The sequence below is a fragment of the Nanorana parkeri genome, unplaced genomic scaffold (assembly GCF_000935625.1).
Source record: "Nanorana parkeri isolate BGI_ZX_2015 unplaced genomic scaffold, ASM93562v1 scaffold815, whole genome shotgun sequence".
In the NCBI taxonomy this organism is placed as follows: domain Eukaryota; kingdom Metazoa; phylum Chordata; class Amphibia; order Anura; family Dicroglossidae; genus Nanorana; species Nanorana parkeri.
This window is the reverse complement of record NW_017307083.1, coordinates 738,524-761,395: the sequence shown is the minus strand read 5'-3', so window position 1 is coordinate 761,395 and position 22,872 is coordinate 738,524. Positions and strand designations below refer to the sequence as shown.

General features: G+C 46.1%; 1 protein-coding gene across 1 annotated transcript; it reads right to left on the bottom strand.

The window, feature by feature from the left end:
- Positions 1–14,055: 14,055 nt before the first annotated feature.
- PEX10 (peroxisomal biogenesis factor 10) lies at positions 14,056–22,285 on the bottom strand. Its single transcript, XM_018565125.1, has 6 exons — positions 22,103–22,285; positions 21,060–21,140; positions 18,561–18,967; positions 17,286–17,464; positions 15,558–15,693; positions 14,056–14,348 (listed from the first exon to the last, which is right to left on the bottom strand). Exons 1-6 carry the CDS (start codon positions 22,212–22,214, stop codon positions 14,280–14,282), a joined length of 984 nt encoding a protein of 327 aa, XP_018420627.1. The 5' UTR covers positions 22,215–22,285; the 3' UTR covers positions 14,056–14,279.
- Between the last annotated feature and the right edge of the window lie 587 nt (positions 22,286–22,872).

Here is a 22,872-nt window from a genome sequence, read left to right as displayed (position 1 = left end):
AAACCATAAAAAAAAAAGCAAACCAGTTTTGAGCCATTGTAACAATGCCTTTTTATCCGCATAAGCATAGATGTTTTTAAACAATGGCGGTGCACCTTTTCTTTCTAAAGATGTACTTGGCCGTTCAGTTGCACAACCGAGCGGTATCTCAGAGTTCCTGCTGAGGGTATGTGCACGGATCAGTCAGGCAGCTGAAGGGGAAGAGATGATTCTATACACTCAGATTGTAAGTAAACCGGTCACTTTGCAGTAGACTGTAAGAGAACCTGTCAAATACCCTTGTGAAAAGCCTTGGATGGGAGCTTTGTCATGGCTGCACACTGGCCCTGGGGTGATAGAGTGAAAAGTGACATTGTTACAGCTTTACAAATTCCAAAAAGATTATTAATACCTGTGAGTTGGTGGGCTCTGTCCTCTTACAGAGCCAAGAGTCTTCAGCATCTGACACACTACTGAGTGTATGGGATTCCAGGAACCCCGCTGCGTGCTGTGATCCCACCTGGCGGCCAATCATTTATTACTGGGTCCTATAATAATGTAGGGGCCAGCGGAATAAACCACAGTGCGCCGCGGGGGGACCAGGCATCGGACGCTAACGATCATGTGTCAGGTTTTTGAAGTTTCTTCAGCCGCCATTGCAGTTGCTCTGCAAGTGAGCAAAGTTGGGGCTCCCCGCCTGCCAGCCAGGTGTGTATTATTGGCCTCCTTTAGCAGAAAACTTTCTTTAAAACAGTAGCGACAGTGTGACATAATGTTATTGCCCAGAATGTGATATGCAGACCAATAATTGCTGCATCCGAGGCTTCGCACACGGGTAGTTTGCGCTGAATGAAGTGTAGAGAGAGCTTGGGAAAGGGTAGATATGAAGGTTTCAGTGTGTGTGTGCAGTGCACTACCACGTTTTTTTGTTTTTTTTGTATGTATGTAACCATAATTGTTCTGGGAGCGTGGCTTGGGTTTCATGGTGCTGATATTCTCCAAAGGGATGATGAGAAGCAAAGGAAAGACTCTAAGCCAAAATTCTCTCCTAACTTTCAAGTTTTTCTATGTAGTTCCCTCTCCTCATACCAGCCCCCCAAGTTTCACCTACAATTTCCACTGCTTCTACTAGTAAAATTTACACTTAAAATGACTGAAACTTCATAACTGATTACACTTCCCAACCCTTTTCCTGCGTGACATTATAGGGGTGATTTATGAACCGCTCGCAGAGCTCTGTATGGCCACTAGATGGCGCTCAGGAGCATATACATTTCCTATACTCATCAGCTCCACCTAGTGGCCATACAGTGCTACAACTCTCAATTAGTCAGCCCCTTTGTGTACTGCAAAGTGACCGGAGCAATGTATTGCTTGTTTCATACCCACAGTAAATGCAGCCATCGTAGGGTTATAACCTTAGCGGCGTCCCTGGTTTCCAGCAAACCGATATACTGTTTGCCGAGATGAATATTGGGTCAGAACGGCTGCCGTCACTGTATGTATCTGGATGGTTTGCTTCAAGCAAAATGGCGGAGCACCTTCTGTTTTATTTAATATTCCTGTTAATATTTCTAATTTGACAAGTGCTTATTTAGTTGTTCATCGGGCAAGGAGTAACCATTGGAGATGACATTCCTGCTGTTCCTCCCGGATTTGGCATTTCCATGAGACTTTCCCTATGGGCTGTCCAGTGTAGACTGATTTCACACGGTGCAATGCCTGTCCTCTCTCTCTAGGAGTTTACTGATCACATTTGATTAACTTCTCGCTGAAGAAAACCTTTATAGTAATCATTCTGGAATTGCTGTGATTTTTTTTTTTTCTTCCATGCTTTTACATGATCTTCTCTATGGAATGCCTCCATCACCACAGAGATTTCTTTGAATGTCCCTGTACACAAGAACTTAAAGCAGACGTATACTCAGATGTCAAAGCTATGTCATCCATCTTGCTGCAACCGATATATAAAGTGAAGCATCAAAATACATTTGCTTAAGAAAGCGGCACTCCGGGCACCCTCTTGCAGTCAGTCATGTGACCATTGCCTCGGCACTGACGGCGAGGTGGAGCATTGTTCAAGCAGCTGATTGGCCGTCTCTGGCTGAACCTTATTCCACCTAGCGCCTTTTGTAAAAGCAGCGTGAACAGTGCGTCCGCTTGACAGGTCGCAGAAGGGAGCTGCGGAGCTCCAGTTTTCAGGCAAAGGTAAATGTTTCAGCTCTGCTGTTATTTTTACACTGCAGTTAGACTGTTCACATATCTTTAGTGTAATATGTTGGTATATGTCTGCTTTTCAGGTGAACTCCAACAAATTCATAAATATACAAAGAGAAAAGTTATTTACCTGTGTCTGGTTTTTTGTTTTTGGACTCGTTAGAACATAACATTTGTTTTCTGTGAAGATTTTGGCCGCTCGCCTCCAGTTATGTCCCGCTTTTGTGAACCAATAACAGTGCTGGGTTTTAATGCCCTGAAGCAATCACGTTGTTTTTTTTGCAGTACTTTAGGAGATTATTGAAGGACTTTTTGGGGTTAAACTATAAAACCAGCACGGCAAGGGCATAGTGACTTCCCAACAATATACTGAATTTGGAACGGCTTTCCTTATTCCAGTTAATGGAGGTGGTGAGTTACAGTGACACTAAGCTCAGGGGTTAAATCTTAAAAAACATTCAGTTCCCTTTAACTATTAACAAAAATGTATCTTATTTGTGTATCACTCGGCTGTAGATCCTCCAATCATCTCTGAATTGGTGCGGACACTGTCCTGCCTTCTGGAGGGGGGCTACTATTGTTCCCCATGTTCCCTGTGTGTGTTGTAAAGTAGTCACCGCTCCAAGCTCACTCCTGTGATGGACTACAACAGGGGTAGCCAAACTCTGGCCCTCCAGCTGTGGTGGAACTACAAATCCCATGAGGCATTGCAAGATTCTCACAGCCCCAGACATGACTCCCGGAGAGAGATGTCTCATGGGATTTGTAGTTTCGCTGCAGCTGGTCCCGTCACCCTAGGCTCAGTATACTGAGACGCCGCAGCTGAAGCGGATCTCGCCAATTGTGCAGGGATCCGCCCAGCTGCGTGAGTTAGAACTATGAGGTGAGTGAAAAGCACTCACCTCATGGTTCTCCTTTAAGGTATTTGAATGTGTCAGTTTAAGCTGGCCATAGACGGATGAAATTCCCTCCGATTCCTGCTGAATCAGACAAAACTCGATCTGTGTGTGGCCCTTCAAGCACCACCCAGCTTCAAAATGTATTTAATAAATTGACTGAGAAGGCTAAAAATTACCGTTGATCAAAGACTGATGAAGTCCATGTTTGGCAGCACCAGTTGCTGCAGCTGCTTGAATCCGATATCCAGCGGTGGATATGCCATCAGCTTGGACGGTGATCTCGACCGCATAACTCTTATTCAGGCTGCGGGTTGAACAAGAAAAAAATCGAACCATGTATGGCCACCTTTTAGTCTCTGACCAAGACCTACCCATAGACATAGGACAGTAATCTCCAGACTTGTGCTCGACTCCTCAGACAAATTGTTTTTAATTTGAATGATCTTTGAACTTTGGCAGCTTTCGATACCTAAAATATGGGTAGCATTTCCATCCTACAGGGAAGTTGGTGACCTCTGCTGTATTGTGCAGATGTCTACTATCATGATTAATGGCCTGTCAATCTGCCTGAACTGTCCGAATTGCATGTTTTAGGGCCCATTCACACTGTCCAGACCAGAACGTTTCTTTGTGTGGTCCAAAAATGCATTTCCACTCATTCCTATGGTAAAGATGAGGCTAGTTCAGTTCCAGTAATTTTTAACCTTTGCAGTGGGACTACCTCCGCACTGCAAGGGGTCACTGCTCATTTTTGGGTAAAGGACTTTTACTTACCTGATCCCCACTCCTGCTGGCACCTGCAGCCTCTTCCCCTCTGCACTCTGGCCAGCGGAGGCCCACTGACACCATCTCGTCTATTGCAGGGCACATAACCACCGCTAGGTACACAGGGAACCATTGTTTTCTATGTGCTTGCATTGAGCTGATTAATGCAGATGAACGGAGATGGTGTGACTGAAGAGTAGCAATGCACCAGTACATCTACGGGAATACAGATACACTGGGTGAAATGTTACACTTCCATACACTGTTCTCAGACATTACAGTCACATAGTGAAGGGAAGATGACCTGTGGGTGGTGCAGTGTTTTGGGTCAGGGAAGCTGCAAGTATTTGATAGTATGTAGCTCAGGAGTCAGAGGACGGCAGCTTCTGTTTGCTTTGGGTCAGCTTACCCTCAATGTAATATTTTATACTGACTAGGAAAGTACCGATATCGGTTTTTCGTGTCGGGTACCAATATTTATGTTTCGGTACTGGTCGATACCGAGTACAGATACTGGTACTTCCACTGTCATGGAGTTGGCTTCCTGGGCAATCGGGAAGCCGGGGGGGCGTGTCATTACCCACCGCCCGGCATCTTGATTGCCCGGGAAGCTGGCTCCATGCTGTTTGGTCGGCTCTGTGGATTGGCTGGGAAGCCAGCTACCCGACCAATCAGCATTGAGCCGGCTTCCCGTTCAATCGGGAAGCTGACAAGCGGGCCATTACCCACCGTTCGGATTCCTGATTGGCCGCGAAGCCGCCTCGATGCAGTTTGGCCGGTTCAATGCTGATTGGCTAGGAAGCCTGCTCCATGTCCCTCCATGTTAAGTTTTGGTATCGGAGCATTTGGACGAGTACTCGCCCAAATACTCAGTATCTGCACCGATACTAGTATCGGTACATCCCTAATACTGACTGTAGAAGGTATCGATTTTAGGTGGATTAGCCCTTTTAGGTAGTCACATGGTCATGTAAAGGGTTGCTTGGCATGTAGTTCTAACTCCGTTCAAGCACCCCCGGAATTCCCAGTCTAGTGGAGTGTACTTGTGTACAGAATGCCTGACTCCCTCACAATAACGTGGGCTTTGCCTGTTCTGCATTCAGCACCCTCCTGAACTAGGACTTTCACACAGTAGGGCAGGCCACGCGGAGCCCTATGCCGAGAGGAACGTACAAGTTCTACCTCTTCTGACAATGCTAATTCACTGACAGTTTTGACACTTTCAAAGTTCCTGACTTGGAACATGTGTAACTTTACCAGCAGTTTACTTGTTCTAAGTCAGTGAGCATGGCAGCCAGGAATATAACATTTTCAGAAGGCGGTCAGCCCTGGCAGCCTATGGATTACCCCCTAAACAAGTTTCCTATCAAATTGTCTATGTGATCATGCAGCACCATCAATGACCTCATTTAAGTTGCAGCAACTGGATTATTCATTGTACTCCTCGGTGCCTGGTCCAGTTTGGGAGAAAACCCAGAAAATGTAATTGGAGGTTTTGTGGAGTACATAGTCTTTCTTTATGATGCTTTTATGCTGTACTACTACTGTGACTAGGAACAGTTTAAAGGGCTTGTCCACTCTTCTGGAGCTCCTGACCCATGTAAAGGCAAAGCAGCCATTCCCTGACTGTAGATCTGCATGCTAGTTCCAGGGCTGTGGGCTGTGAATGAGAGTGCCCCAGAAATGCTAATCAGAGACAGGTTGCTTCCATCGAAACAGTTACATGGCTGCTTGACAAATGCATCTCGTCCTCTTTCTAAACGGCGTGTACACGGGTTTGACCGGTATCTGAGACACACATGGAAAGGTAATCATGAGGCAGATTTGTAATCGCTTAGTAGCATGGGAGTTAGTGCATTGCAAATGAGGCGACTGATAAGAGAGGGGGTCTTCCTACTATTCAATATGGTAGTGCAACCCACCATGAGATGACCATCATCTGACCATCGTCTATTGCACTTGGGCAAATATCCTATGCCTTCTACCCCTCTGTTCCATTCCCTTGGCATCCCCCCCCGATCTGTCAGGTTGGCAGGGACAACACTGTATGTCCATGAAGCTCTGAGGAGGCATGTTGCCCTGACAGTGGTCACATTGAACACTGTCAGGGCAACATACCTCCCGAGAGCTTCATAGACATTGATTGTGCATGGACCCTATCAACTGCCCTCTGCTTTCTAAGGCAGAGAGCAATTCTGTCAGAGGGCAGTTGATTGCATGAACCATATCAAGGTCATTGTATGTCTATGAAGCTCTCGGGAGGTATGCTGCCCTGACGGTAGTCACATTGAACAACGGTAAGGGCAGCATACCTCCCGAGAGCTTCATAGATATGCAATGACATTGTGCATGGACAGTCAATCAACTGCCCTTTGCTATCTAAGCTAAGGCCGAGAGCAATACTGTCAGTCACACCATGGAAATGATTATCAATGGATGCATTTTACTACAGAGAGCTGCCAGGGTGGAGAGACCCTTTAAGGGAGATATACTTTTTTTTTTATGGTTCAAAACAATGTTTTTCTTTTATATAAAATGACTTTGAAGACTTACATTTATAAATATGTATATTTCCAATTTTAATTATTGGTTGAGATTATTTTGAAGTATTTTTTTGTTTTGTTTCCTCCCTTTTACCATAATCCTCACGCACTGTGCAATGTATGATAAGGGCTGGAGCAAAAGAAAACAGTCGGATGTTCAATTATTATTTTACAAAACACCGATTTGCATGTTTATTTTGGATTTAGGTGTAATGCTGCAGATTCATAGAGGAGTCCCCTTGCGGCGTTGGCTGCTGATACATCTTCCCCCCCCCCCAAAAATGGATCTGTTTTTAAGTCTCATTATTCCAGCCTCTAATACAATGACATGCTGAAATGGCAGCAGAGGTGATTATGAAGAGAAAGGGCTTCACATTCGGAAATCAAAAAGTTATTATTTGCTGTTATTGAGAACATCTAGAAGTATTAATTGTAGGGATGCACCGATACCAGTGCCGATACTTGGCATTTTCATGAGAACTACCAGGGATGCAGCTGTGACTGGGCCCTGGCGCTCCACCACTGTCCTGAAATCATTAGAAAAACAGTCACATGACAATAAAGAAAAGGTATCAGTACTTGGCAGATATGTAAGCTGTGGAAAAATGTGGTTTTCGGGGTTCGGACAGGAAATCCAATTAGGTTCGGGTTTCCGTTAGTTTCGGATAAGTTTACGAATATCACAGAATATAGATATTAAAAGGAGAACTATGGGGTTAAGTCTTTTCCCCATAGTTCTCCTTAGGGTAACGGGAGGACACAAACTAGCGTCCTCCCGTCACCCTAGGCTCAGTATACCGCGAGCTGTAGCTCGCGAGATACTGAGATGCTGAAGCGGATCCGACAATTGTGCCGGGATCCGCCCAGCTGCGTGACTGACAGCTGGCTCTGCCTATCTAGAGGCAGAGCCAGCTGTACCCGCCCCCTCCCCTGTCCGATCAGCCAGTAAGCGCTGGAGGAGCGGGGAGGGGTGAATCCAGCCCCTCCCCCTGTCACGGCAGAGAGCCGTGACAGGATCGAGAAGTGAGCGAACTCGGTATGTGTTCTCCCACTTCCCGATCTACTGAGCCGACCCGTGACAGTCTCATTATCACAGGTCGGCTAGAACTATGAAGTGAGTGAAAAGCACTCACCTCATAGTTCTCCTTTAATGCTAAAGCTAAATCTCCCAGACCCGAATGGCATTCAGGTCTGGGAGCCTCAGCTTTAGTAATATATGTATATGGCTCCCATTCGGGTCTAGGAGTCTCCGCTTTAGTATTATATGTATACATTGAACACAAATTTTGGTTACGGCAACATGGGAGCCATATACTATATTTATTTCACCAAAAACAGCCCGGAACGCATCAAATGCGGCATAACACTGCACTGCGTATGCAGAAACTCATGCAGCTTTGGTCTGCATTTGATGTGAACAAGTCGTGGGGTGGTTAACATAACCACTTGACTGTCTATGGCTTCAGTTGTTTCCGAGTCACTGGCCAGGAACAAGCACGCAAATCGGGAAAGTCAGTATCAAGTCAGAACGCTTGATTTGCATGTGTGTCCCAGGTCAGAAGATCAGCATGACAGTAGCATGTTCAGAGAGAAGGGTCAGCCATGGCAACCATCATATCTCACTGTACAGAAGTATTTCAAATGCTCACATTAAGAACATACATTTTTATATAGGAGTTAAATACGCACAATAAACATAATTCTAGAATTTTATATTTTAATAGCAAAACATTATTTCATTAAACAGTTATTACAGAAAACAAAATTAGAGATTGGCAACGCTGGTTTTCTTTTAAATATAAACATCACTCATTAAAATATATAATAATCGAACAGAACAATAATAAATCCAAATTCTCGTTACATAAAATCATTTACGAACACTACAACACCGCTGAGTGAAGAGGGGCTCCCAGCGATACAACAATTATTATAGTGTCAGTATTTTCCCCCCATACTAAGATTAGTGATAAATGCCCGACCCGAATATAAATGAGGACGTCCCTCCCTCTGCCATGAGCAGTAAGGCCTGGTTCACACCTGGGCGTTTTGTAGCGCGTTCGAATGCTCAAACACCGAAATCCCATTATTTCCTATGGGTATGGTTCACACCTGGGCGTATTACAGGCCGTATGAACGCGCTACAAAACGCCCTAAGAAGTACAGGAGCTTCTTTGGGGCGTTTTTGTCATGCGTTTCCATTGGGATACAGCCAAGTAGCCCTCGGAAACGCGCATTTGTCGTGCGTTTTTTTTAACCCGTGAATCGGGGTAAAAACACGCGTCACGAAACGTGCGTCAAACGCGCATATTCGATATGCCTAGGTGTGAACCCAGCCTAAAAGCTGCTTCTTCCTATAGGATTATTTGCACTGCCCTGTGAATCACTCAACCAATCAGCGGTCACATGTATTCAGATAAGTGGTGAATTCCGATTGGTCGTTATGATTAAACGTACTTTATACAGTACATCTTACTCAGGAAATAGTAAAAGGATAGATAGAAATTGGCCATTGCTGACTTGTTTATGAAAGTACAAGTTGCGTGCAATCATAATTGCTTCCATGTCAAGCGAGTCAGTGGGGTTGATTTACTAAAGGCCCCTTTCACATTGTCTGTTCAGGAGGAGCTCTGTGCACGGATCCCCTCCTGACTGGAGTGGTACAGGTCGGAAGTCACCATTATGACATCTGTGTCTGTCTAGTTTTTTTTCTTTCCTTTATCTTGCGATGGAGGAAAAAAAACCTGAAATGACCGGCCCCTACGTCGGTCTATGGAGAATCGGATACAAATGGACATGTATCACTTTACATCAGATTACCCCCGATCCGGCACCACCAGATCCGGCACCATCAGATCCGGCGAAATGGAACTCAGTTTCATTTGTTTTTCCGGACCTGGCCGGAATCCGGGGTAACCGGGTGTACACAGACGCTTGTCCATTTAGATCCGGCTGCCCATAGACTACATTGGGCATGCGATCGGGTCCACCTGAAAAAATGACAGGCGGATCTGATCAGACTGCCCGTCTGAAAGGGGCCTAAGGCAGGTAGGCTGTTCACTTTGCAAGGGAATTCTCCCATAGTTTAGTAATTGAGGGTGACTTCCATCACCCAATCATGTGCAAGCAAAAATACTGTTAAAAAAGCTGGGTTTTTTTCCTTGCACATGATTGGGTATTCTTTGCAAAGTAAATTTCCGCTAAGGTAAGGGAATATTCCCTTGCAGAGTCGACAGCCTATTTGCCTTTACTAAACCAGCCTCACTGACCTTGAAGAAGCAGACATCAGGGAAGTGTGAGAACACCTGACATGCACACACGTGTTCCTGGTAAATGACTTACCATGTAGATCGCTAGAAATAAGAAGGGGAGCCGCAGAGCTAGGACCTTAAAAAAAAAAACAAGTCTGCGATAACAGCTCCCATGTTTACAGGTTCGGTTCCCTTTACAGCAATTCTGTTCTTTAAATATTCAGGCTTCCTATAAAGAATCAAGTAAATACTTTTCCAGACCCTGAACACAGCTCCGCTCCCCGAAATCTGCTGGGAAACAGACACTTCGAAGAGTGTCAATCACGTGTGTCCACTGCAAACGCTCAGTGATTCCTCAAGCCAACCTTCACATCCTTACTGTGTCCTGTATCGGTGTGGAGGAGGAACCACGGAGCACTATGGGGGACCAAGTAAATTGTAAACTCTCACCGGAAGGGCCCTCCTTACCATCTTGTCTTGTAATGTCTTCCCTATATTGTAAAGCGCTGCGCAAACTGTTGGCGCTATATAAATCCTGAATTATGATAATAATTAGGGATGCACCGATACTGGTATTTCGGTATCGAGTACAAATATATATATTTTTCCGGTACTCACCAATACCGAAAGTCCCATTCACGAAGCCAGGCGGCGAGTAATGACTCGCCACCTGGCTTCCTGATAAGCCAGGCAGTGTGTAAAGGCTCACCACCCGGCTTCCCGATTAGCAGGGAAGCCGTCCCCATGCTTCTTGTCACTAGGTGATGAGAAAGCATGGAGCTGGCTTTCTGGCCAATCAGGGAGCATGAAGCCGGCTTTCCAACCAATCAGAAAGCCGGGCGCCATGTAATTACACGACGTCTGGCTTCCTGATTGGCCGGCTTCCGAACAACCAAGAGGCCCGGGGCATCGCGTTATTACACGCTGTCTGGCTTCCTGATTGCTCTCTCGTCACAAGTGATCAGGAAGCCGGGCAGCATGTAACGATACGCTGCCCAGATTCCTGATCCCGGAAGTATCGGGCGAGGCATCGGAGCATTTGGCCGAGTACGAGTACACGCCCAAATACTCGGTATCGGTACATCCCTAATAATATTTGACACTACCAGAAATATCAGTTGCTGCACAGATTCCAGGGGATGAGTTCTCTGCAGTGGAGCGGTATTCAGGAGCCCGAGCAGCAGGAATAAGGAGTATAATTTGCTGCTGTACAGGTCTGAACATTGAAGCGACGAGTCAGTTCAAGGTGACCGCACGCGTATCGGAGAGGTTTGGACTCCGCAGACCATTCACAAGTGACTGCCTCCGAATATGAGAGGGAAGAAACATTTATGGACATGGCAGAATGGATTATTTCACAAGATGACATAATAAGCTCAGTACGGTGTTCACTACAAATACAACTTCACAAGGTAATGGCAATCATCAAACCAACCATTGCCTGAAATGTACGGCCTGTTTTCCATCGTCTAGTCCCCCCTAGAAAACTAGATTGAAATGTCTGGTCACCACTATGCAGTATTTTTTTTTCCGATTAATCAGATAAGAAAATTAAATAAATATCTTTAATTTAAAATAAAATACACAAATAAAGTGTTACAAACAAAGTTTACCTCAGACTAAAACTGGGTGGGAGGCGCGTTTGGAGCGTCATTGACATGAATGGCACTGCAACGCACGTCCCGCGGCAGAATTTGTCAGGCCAAAACCAAAAATGACTTTTTCCCACCTTTTATAATCGTTTTTTGTAATAATTGTATTGTAAGCACATGGCGCTTGAATAGCTTCAGCCAGGGAATGACAGCTGCCAGTGGCAAGATTCCAGTTGATGTAAATACAGCAGGTAGTGGGCGGGTGCAATAGCCAGCCTGCTATTGGCTATTTCAAATTGCAACAGCAGGCTGGCTACTGCACCCGCCCACTGCTTGCTGTGCCCTCCTCCCAGCTTGGAGGAGAGAGCTAGGGGATCCAACCAACTAATCGATAATAAGAATAGTTGACAACTATTCCCAGTATCGATTAATCGATTAGTTGGTTGCAGCCCTAACCTGTCATACTATGTAAAAGGCCTCATGTGCTCACATACAACCAGATTATTGGCCAGGAAAGGGTGTTTTCAATCAATATGGCTTTTGCTTTGGATGCCCCTGATTCCAGAGGTCTAGAGATATCTGCACCATTAGAATGACAAATGTAGTCTTAAGCCGGGCCGGCCATACACTAAGCTTTTTTTTTTTTTGTTCAGCCTTGGGGCACATTCCTCCATCCATACTAAACAGTGTGAATGGACGAATCTCCTGATGAGGCTATTGTATTCTGACAGGCGCTGTCAGAATACATGAACAATGATTGCAGCTGATTGGCTGCAATCACTGTAAAGATGAACATTTTCCCCTCCGTCAAACATCGTTCCAATTCCTTGTTTAGTTTCATTGGTTGGTAGATCACCACCCTGCTAACTGGACAGAGGTGATGACGCTGCTTCATTGAGAAACATGGCTGTGCAGCATGGCGGATGAGTGTTAGCCACAAGCACAAGATAAACCGAATTTGAAATGACGTTTCGGGTAAAAAGGACATTTAAATATGAAATTCATCTTCAGCCATGTGCTCTGCGCTCTGCTTTACAGCCAAAGGAAACTTCTCTTTTAGAAAACAATGACAGGTAAGCTTTGTATAGCAGAAGAGATTCTGGAAGTCTCTTCTGTCATAGATGCTTATCTCCGAGTTTACTGTGAGCTGCGCATGCACACACACATGCGCAGCTCACTGGGATGATTCTGTGCCAAGATGAAGTACATGCTAGCCACATATGCGCAGCTCAGTGGCATGATTCTATGCCAAAATTAAGTATACGCTAGCCACACATGCGCAGCTCACTGGGATGATTCTGTGCCAAGGTGAAGTATACGCTAGCCACACATGCGCAGCTCACTGGGATGATTCTGTGCCAAGATGAAGTACATGCTAGCCACACATGCGCAGCTCACTGGGATGATTGTATGCCAAGATGAAGTATACGCTAGCCACACATGCGCAGCTCACTGGCATGATTCTGTGCCAAGATGAAGTATACGCTAGCCACACATGCGCAGCTCACTGGCATGATTCTGTGCCAAGATGAAATATACTCTAGCCACACATGCGCAGCTCACTGGCATGATTCTGTGCCAAGACCAAGTACACGCTGGAGTTACGTCACCCCGTCCTGAGCAATCAGTCTGCTTAATGACTCCAAACCTGAAAGGCCAGCGATTGTGGGCAGCAGCAGGGCTGGATTTCCATTCCGGGCGCCTGTAGGCACGAATGGAAATCTGTTTAGCCTGAGCCGGCACCCTTACCTGCTGCGGGACCCACCGGCTTTCACATATGCAGAGAAGGACCCCGGGGTCGTGTAAGGCCCTAAACGCTTGTCCACATCAGACAGGCGTTTTATAGGGCAGCCTTACGCAGCGCCAGGGTCCTTCCCCTACATTTGCAGAAGCTGGCAGGTCCTGTAGGCGCCGCTGGTCTTGGAGCAGAAGGGTGCAATTGTGCAGAATGCACCCTCCTTGCTATTGCCGGTGTTGTATCTTGAAATAACACCGGGAACTAGGCAGAGTAGGTGCCCCCTCTATGGAGGGTGCCTGTAGGCACGTACCTACTTTGCCTAATGGTAAATCCGCCCCTGAGCACAGACATCACAACACTGAAGAGGATCAATTTGCATATGAGCAACCATGCTATGCACATTACGGCAGAAAGCTCCACGGGCCCACATCTTATTATTTCGCTCCTGGCAGTTTACTTCCATTTTATTGGAGTACCTCTCACCCCCTGAACAATTTTACACAGGGTTACACAAACTGGAATTTATTAATGAAAACTAGACCAAGATAAAAGCTGTTCAAATGAAGCAAAGCATCCGACTGCCTGATCTATGCAACAGCTTCCCTTGTGTTTGGTCAAGCTTTCATCGCCAACAGTGAATGCAATGACACCCGTGTGATCCCTTATAGGGTGCGCAGGTAGGTGTACCCACCAAGACCATCATATATGGCCATGGAGAAGTTCTGCAATTCTTCGGTCCTGTCATGGCTACTGGGTAGTGTCAGATGCTGCTAGTTGAAAAGGATCACACCAAGATAGCTTTGTTCACAGTGCTGGCTAAATGTGACTCTACAAATTGTGCCAGCAGGGGGCACCATCGAGCCAATCATTATTCATTCTCTGCCCAGGACTGAGATATACAGGGAATGGTAGTAAAGTGCTAGTGGTAAGTCACCACATCCTGTTCACTGATATGGTCACTGTTTAGTTACTCATCCTGAATATATCTCCCCAGCACCATCACATCTATTTGTATCCTAGAAGCGTATCCGTTAAGTAATTTACATTTTGGGACTACAGCAGCACGCACTAGATGTGGTATCAGTTCAATTACACTTCAGCATTTAGATACACGTGGCACACAGTATAAGCCGCGACTACAAATGTTTGGCTGCACACATTGTGTAAACAATAAAGTGTTAGTATGGCCTGGAGTCTCACTTCTCCAGTAGAACAGGTTAGAACACTTAAGCTGTAAAAGGCGAGAGGTGCAGCAGCTGCTTGTGAAGACATCTTGGTCTGGGGGAGACAAAAAGTCATCGGTAGTGCCGCAGGTAGACCAGCTTCTGTGGATTGAATTTTTCTCGGCACAGAGGGCATTCGGCCTGAAATTGAGATTTGAAACATTAAAATACAATGATATGAAAACTATCATAACCAACACGCATATCTTCTTCAGCTTAAAGTGAAACCATTTGCTCCCTTTCAGTCTGGTTAATATACCAGTAAAAGCATTTTGATGTATCTGTGCAATAAAAACAAAAGAAACCTGTTGGTCCTGCCAGAAATGTTCTAAACAGAAAACGTCCCGTGTTGCATTCTTATTAGACACATTGCTCCCAGATACCTCTGGGGATTACAGAACCCCTCCATCTATGTTATAGAGAAGAGGAATGGAGTAGGTGGTTGTAGTCCTGTCCTCAAGTGACAAAGCTGCTCCTCCATTGACACAACACAGTGAGCGAGCATTGTCCTCTTAGGGCAGGAAGTGTGTTACTGGCAGGATCACCGGGTGAAAATAAAAGCCAATGCTGCCACTTAGGCCCCATTCACACTAAGCGGATTGCCGCACGATAGCGCGCATTTTTGCCGAGCGATATCGCGAGAAGTCGCCCGCCAATGATTTTCAATTGAGCTGTCTTAATGTACAGCTCCATGTAGACCGTCGTGGTCGCAAGTCAAGCCTGCAGAACCAGGGAGCATGAAGCCGGGTGCCGCGTCATTACACAGCGCCTGGCTTCCTGATAGGCCAGAAAGCAGGCTCCATGCTTTCTCATCACCCAGTGACAAGAAGCATGGAGACGGCTTCCCGGCTAATCAGGAAGCCAGGTGGCGAGTCATTACACACTGCCTGACTTGCTAAATGGGACTTCCGGTACTCGGTATAGGCGAGTACCGAACAAAATATATTTCTGTACTTGTACTCGATACCGAAATACCGGTATCGGTGCATCCCTACTGCCACTACAACTAAGGACTGGTAGACTGCATTATATTGCATTTTGTTCTTGAGTTTAAATATCCTTTAGATGGGAGCAAATTAACCTACCAGCGTGTGTCTGGAGTGGGGGAGACAACCAGGAATACCCGGAGGAAACCCACGCAAGCACAAGAACATGCAAACTCTGTGTACATGGTATCCTGGCCGGAATTCAAACCAAGGACCCCAGTGCTACAAAGCCGTCGTGTTGGCCACTGAACCACTACGCAGCCCACAATATAAAAGCGAACACAAACAAAATGGATGTGTGCTTCACAGCAACTGATCTTATTTCTGCATTACTAGCCCAAGCAAGCACACAAAGAGCCCTCACCTTTGTGTTACACCATTCGGTGATGCACTCCCAGCAGAAGAGGTGGCCACACGGTGTAGCTGTAGTGTGTTTACGATGTTCTAAACACAATGTGCACTTGGAGATTCGCTGATAGGATTTCTCATGTGGCGGCGCCCTACAAACACAGAAAAGAAGGAAATCGGAACAAAGCTCGGTTATTGGAAGACTGTGGTGACCACTATTTGTATCTAAACTGGACACATAACCACAAAGCAATGTCTGAGGAACAGACCTCTATCTCATCATGTCATAGCTGAGCCAAGAGTCAGGGCAGGTAAGATATTACAGTGCCTGATGCAAGAGGTGACAGAAAAGATCGCTTTATACATTCGTAATCATTAATATTATGCGGCTTCATTTTTAAATAACTGACCAAAACTATATTGTCTCCCTTTATGATGCCGAATATTTTACTGCAAGAGGCAGCGATAGGAAATGCCATCCAGGAGCCTGTAGGCGCACAGCCTGTGGTGCCCAAAGCAACAGCTCGCAGCTCACCTAAATCATAACCCGGATTAGAATGTTGTGGCATGGGAACTTAAAGCAGACCTTTAAAAGGACTTAACCCTTGCAGTGAGGCTACCCCCACACTGCAAGGGTTAAGTACTTGTTTTGGCCTAGGGACAAAAATAACAAAGATATATTTACCTGAACCTCAGAGCTCCCTGGCTGCTAGACCTAGCCCTACAGCCTGTCTTCTACTCCAGCAAGGGTATGTACCTCAGCGCCCTCATGTCCTATACACTGTATAAGACATTATGACTCAAAAGAACCTTAAACTACAGGGAAGAGAAGCTGCAGGGACTGGTCTGGCAGCCAACCGGCTCTGAGATTCAGGTGAGCATGTCTTTTTTAAATTTTCGTCCCTGGGCAAAAACGAGCACTTAACCCTTGCAGTGCAGGGGTAGCCTCACTGCAAGGGTAAGAATATTTCTGTCCGCAGTTCTTTGAGAACTATGCGGTAACCTTTATATCCCATAGTTCTCTTTAGTGTTCACTCACTGCCCTGTAGAGCCGACCTGTGACAGTTTCAATGTCACAGGTCGGCTCTACCTATTGGGATGAGTGGAAATCACTCACCTCATAGTTCTCCTTTAATTATGTTTTAATTATTTATGTTATTTCCTTCCTCCTCTCTCCCTCTTACATAACCACATTTTTCCCCATTTCCTTTCATGTGCAGCACAACCCCCCTTCCCGATTCCTTACCTAGGCAAGAATGATGTAGCCTTTGCCCATTCGCAGCCTCCTGGGATACCATGTCACAGATCCCAGAATGCTGAAGGGACATGCCAAAGTATAAACCTCATCTAGATAGAGAAGCAAAATGTGGAAGCGCAGGTGAATGGTCCACTTTATACTTATATTAGGTGACTGTAGACTTCTAGTGTTCATGGAAAACATGTGGCCAATAATGATGGAAGGAAAAGCCACTCCTTGCCTATTATGCCTATTGATGACAAATCCGGCCTTTTGTGACAACGAATATCCAATACTAAAATTATGAAATAATAATAATAATGATTATGTTGATCCAGGTAATCAACCTGCTTATGGGCAGCATTATTTCCCATGTGGGGTAACTGGCAGCATGTGGTTGGGTTTTCTTTTGTCTTCCAGTTGTAAGAGGTGGAACTTGATGGATTGGAGTCTTTTTCCCCCACCTCATTAATGATGTAACTTTGATGCACTCAAACTGACAATCACCTCTGGTAGGACATCCTGCGGTGTAGCTTAAACTTCGGCTGGGCTTCCTGCTTCTGCTGAAAGTGACTCAGCTGAATATAGAGCAGCAACAAGAGATGAACCAGCGATGCTGCACCCAGGAGACTGTAACTCCGACGCACAATATTATTATCATCCCCAAGTGATCCACGGACATTAAGCTAGAAGAGATTCAGGAGATCAAAACAACATTAGGAGACAATACCGCTTTACATACAGTGACCAATCACTTATAGCTGAGATCGTTAATACATTTTCTAAAGTAATACTCCGCAAACAGTTGGTCAGCATCTGGAATGCACTGTATCGCAACCCGGCCGGCTCCCTGCGTTCAGGGGCGGGGCGGTGCATTGAAGTCAATGGCACCGCAGCCACTCCTCTCGCAGTTTGTTCTCCCGCACCCGAACATGTGGCACATCAATGCCTGCATTCCAGTCCAGTGTGATCTGCAAAAATAGCAGCATTTTTGCAGATCACACTGTACCAGAACGCAGGCACCATTGACTTCATGAGCCTTTCGCTTTATGCAATGAACAAAAATGTAAAACACTGTAAACAACTGTCCATAAGGTTGCCGACTGGACAGCACAGAATACTAGAGAAGCAATACACAAACTTAAAGTGACATTAAAGTAAAAAATCCCCCCCCCCCCCGCTGCTTTAAGGACTTACCTTAAATGATGCCTCTTGATCCGATCAGCTTCTCCTTTCCTGTAGTTTTCAGGTGTCCCTCAAACATTGGTGCCGGTCTCTGATCCAGCGCTGACTGCTGTGTCTTCTCGCGGTGTCTGTGGATGTGCACACTCCCAGCTGCGTGCATTGACTTACCCCGTGTCTCTCATCTTCTCCCGGCCAAAGATCTCTACTGCGCATGCGCCCGCCCCATCATCCTTTACAGCTGCTCGAGAATCTTCAGATGGAAGCCAGCGTCGAGACGGAGGTGATAACCTTTTTAATGTTTTTAAATATATCTACTGCTTGTTAGCAGTAGATATATGCAAAAAAAAAAAAAAGGTTTAATCATACTTCAGGGTTTGTTCAAATGCTGAATGTTTCCGGGCTTATTCAGCCTAGCGATGCCATTTACCGATCTCCTCCCACAGGAGTCACAAAGGAGCAAGGTGAGCTCGGTGACCCTGAGAGTGGGAGCGGGCTTTGCACTGTACTCCCTCAGAGCCCAGCAAAAACCCTCGGTGGGGAGCACTGCGCTTCTAGAAAGAAATACACATGGATCCATTACAATAACAAGCCACTTACATAAGTGATACGGGTGATGCGTTTGGCAATATGGTAGAAGGTTCCATTCATATAGAATATGGCCAGATGCAGCCTTCTGAGAAAGGCGATACTTTGCCTGATGGCATAAACAGTCTTGACCAGAGTCTTTTTCTGCTGTTCTGAGAGAGAAGCGATCTTTCTGTGCACCCACTTCCACAGCCATGAGCGGTGGTGGCTGCCGGAATACAAGTTGCTGTGTGAAAGCCGGACTCCATCGATCTCCGTCTGAAGCTCATGTTCCACGTGGACTAGTTCTTTGTCCAGGAAATAAGGTAACAAGGTGTGGCAGCAGATGAGTAGAGAACGCGGCACAATGGATGGCACTTTCCTCTTAGAAGAATCCACCTGGACGATATTCACATACTCTTCTCCCAGGGTTTGGTAACCTACAAAAAGTTTTTTTAATATATATTTATAAATTGTTTTCTTGATAATGACAGGAACTTCCTGTGGTGCCAGAAAGATTACAGATAAACGCAAATCTCATGAAAACGCTTATTTTCTTTTAATGATTTCATATATTGTAATAGCAACCTACAAATAAGGAATACAGTCAGTGTCCATTAACTACAGAGCTGACCCAGACCCCAGACTCAAATAACATATAGGCTCTTTCATTACAAATCTATAGGCTTTGTAAAGTTTTCCAGGTCTGCATGTGAATGCCATCACCTTAAAGGGTTATTAAACCCTCATTTGTTTTTGCATATATCTACTGCTACCAAGCAGTAGATATATGCAAAATGATTTAAAATAAATAAATTCAAAGGGTTAATACTTACCTGTGTCTCCGCCACGCGCTCCCGTCCGAACATGTTCGGCTGGAAGATGATGAGGAGAGACACAAGGTAAGTCTATGGAGCAGCGTGCACCCGCACAGACACCGTGGGACATGAGAGAAGAGAAGTCAGCGATGGATCAGAGGCCCGCACCAACGCTGGAGGGACAGCTAAAAACTACAGGAAAGAAGATGATGATCGGATTAAGACGCATCATTTAAGGTAAGTCCTTACATTAGCACTGTGTGTGTGTGTGTCTGGGGGGAGGGGGGGGGGCACTTTTGCCCTTAATGTCACTTTAATGTAATTTATCTCTCCAGTGTTTGATTATTTAGGAAAGATATTGTTTTTATGTGTATCAAAGTACATGGGGCAGCTCTATTGGCTCATAGACATTCAGGTTCTGCTTCCTGGTGTGAATACGGTTCGTCTCAGATTGCCCAAACTGTGACTGACAACCGCCCCGATCCAATCAGTTGTGGCAGGGGCATTTCCTTCCCCTTTCTGAGGTGTAGTGGTGGGGCGGGAATGCCCATGACGCAACTGATTAGGTCAGGAGGGTGCTGGGGCGGGAATGCCCATGACGCAACTGATTCGTTCAGGAGGGCGCTGTGTCAGTCACAGTTTTGCACAGGTTTGGGCAAACTCAGAGGAACTGGGTTCACACCAAGCCCCTGCACATCATTGCTTCCTGCTCAGTAAAGCAGCAAAGTGGGGATTACACAAACAGAGAGGAATAGTGGCTTCAGAGAGCCAGTCATCACTACTGGAACCAGCGGAGAGGAAGACTGAAGGAGCGTAGAAGTATTCCTCTTTGCTAAATCATCCTTTGGAAAAATGTGCATTATTTTGTACACCTGCAAGGGGGCACATTCACCTTTTGTGGCCAGTTGGTGTTTGTAAAATATACCATATTTTTGTATGCCAATTTTAAAGAAGTGGTATTGTCACAGTAAGGCCATACTGCTGCTTTAAAAATGTGCACCAGAGGATCTCGTATATAAAATGGGCTCAATCAATAAGGCAGCGCAATGATCAATAGTGGAAAGTTCAGCAACCAATCAGATTGAATCTCTGCGCTGAGTGTGGTGCAGGAAAGAGAAGATGGATGCTAGAAGATTCTAATGCTGGCACACACCTTACTTTTGTCTTGCGATGGTTGTAAGGTACTTAAAAAAATGTACGATCTGCCTATCTTTGGCAGGCAGATCGTACTTGCGATGATCGCAAGCCGCGCCCCCCGAGGGGCGTGCTTCTGATGATCGCGAAGCCGAATGGGCAGTATGCGCTTGCGCACACCGGCCCGTCCGGCTTTTATCTTACGAACATGCTACACACCCGTCGAACATCGTACGATGCTCGGCGGGTTTTCGAACATGTTCGTAAGTTTAAAGTCGTTCGGCCTTACAGTGGTAGAGGTCGCACAGCTTCCACACACCTTACGATAATCGTACAATCGCGGGATTTCCCCCGATTATCGCAAGGTGTGTGGGGACCTTAACTGGGATGAGGAAAGTGTTGCTCTGTGCCTGATTTTTTGTTCCTTCTGACAGCAGGTGGAAAAGGGAAGGAACCCTGAACATGAGTTTGTCACCTGACCCAGCTAGAACCACTCAGATTGGTCATCCCAAGTCTATGGGCTGTGCAAGGAAAGAACTGTCATTATAGAACAATGCAACTAACATTCCAAACATCCTACCTGAAAATGTGGTAAGAGTGTAGTAAGTGAGATCACACAGCAGCTCAATCTCTTTCCTCCACTGCAGCCATTTTTTGGCACCTATAATAATAAAACAAACAAACAGATAAAACATTTAAAGAAATAAAGATCTGTGCAATGTGCAATAAGAGAGAGAGAGCAGCCAACATATGAGCAAGTTCTTAAAGTGACCCTGTCTCTAGGATCACAAAATCCAAATAGTTTCCTTCCCCAGGAAATGAGTCAATTCTTTGCCGTCCTGCAGAGAAAAGCGCATTGCTTTGGTCACTGTGCCCCCTGCTGGGTTCTGTGATTCCTCCTGCCAGCCATGATGCCTCTAGGAGACACAGTATTGGCCGTAAGAAGGGACCACAGCACCAGCAGTGGACACGCCATTCCACACATGCAGAATTGTCAGATAGCAGCAGTATCCAATATGTTCTTTTACATGTACGTCCCACAGGACAACTGTCCTCCTTCATAGCACATGTACATCTATCCTCCGTTATGTAAGGCTGTCCTTGTCTCACATGTATCTCTGTCCTTCGTGTATGCTTGTCGCATGCATGTATGCATGTCCTCCTTCATTGTCACATGCATGAACATATGTTCTCCTTCGTCATGTCACATGCATTCACTCCTGTCCTCCTTTGCGTCACATGCATGCACGCCTGTCCTCCTTCGCGTCTCATGCATGCACGCCTGTCCTCCTTCGCGTCTCATGCATGCACCCTTGTCCTCCTTCGCGTCGCATGCATGCACGCCTGTCGTCCTTCGCGTCGCATGCATGCACGCCTGTCCCCCTTCGCGTCACATGCATGCACGCCTGTCCTCCTTCGCGTCACATGCATGTCTGTCCTCCTTCACGTCACATGCATGCACACCTGTCCTCCTTCGCGTCACATGCATGCCTGTCCTCCTTCACGTCACATGCATGCCTGTCCTCCGTCACATGCATGACTGCTCTCCTTCACGTCACGGCACAGCACAAGGCCAAGCAGTGGCAGCCCACCAGGTCCTCACATTACACTCCAAGCACTCACCAGTAAAGGCCTGGCAGGCCTCATGAGCCTGGCCCTTCAGGGAGCTCTGGAACTGCTCATCTTTCTGGCTGCTCCGGATCAGCTGAGGTTGGTTTGCTGAGGTAAAGGCCATATCGGCGAGCTGCGCCCCTTTGCCTCATACCCTGACACCGCCCACAACCTCACCCCAATTTCCCAAGGTACCCCAACAATAACAAGCAGCCCTACTGGCTTCCCGTCCCATTTCCGGGTGTACAAAACGTGCGCGAACGTGGGAGGCGGAGCTTGAGTACGTCTTTTCTCGTTACCACAGCAACGGACTTGGAGACTTTCTTACGGTAGCTCTCAGTGGGCGTGGCTTCTGATGCTAGAGTCTAGTGAACTTTATGATTGTCTGCTCTATAGAGACACGTTGTAGAAAGCAAAGCACAGGATCACGTGTACAACATATGTCACCTGCCATAGAAGCATTTATATACCTATACAGTGGCTGGTGTATTGAAAAGGAACCACTATAAGTATTCAACCTTTAAATAAGTTGAATACTCCCCCCATCCCCTCTGTGGTCCCTCGTGCCGTTGATTTGTCCATTAGTGGCATAATAACTGATGGGAGCAACCACTGCATGCAGAGGGGAAGCAAGTATTTTGCACACCCAGAAGTGTAGAATACTTTTATTAGTGGTTTTCTGTTATCTTTTGCACAGCAGTATTCAGACTGAGAGAGGGAGGAGCAGTACTAATCACCAATCAGGTGTGCTGTAAGGCAGGGCATGTGCTCACATGGAGCAC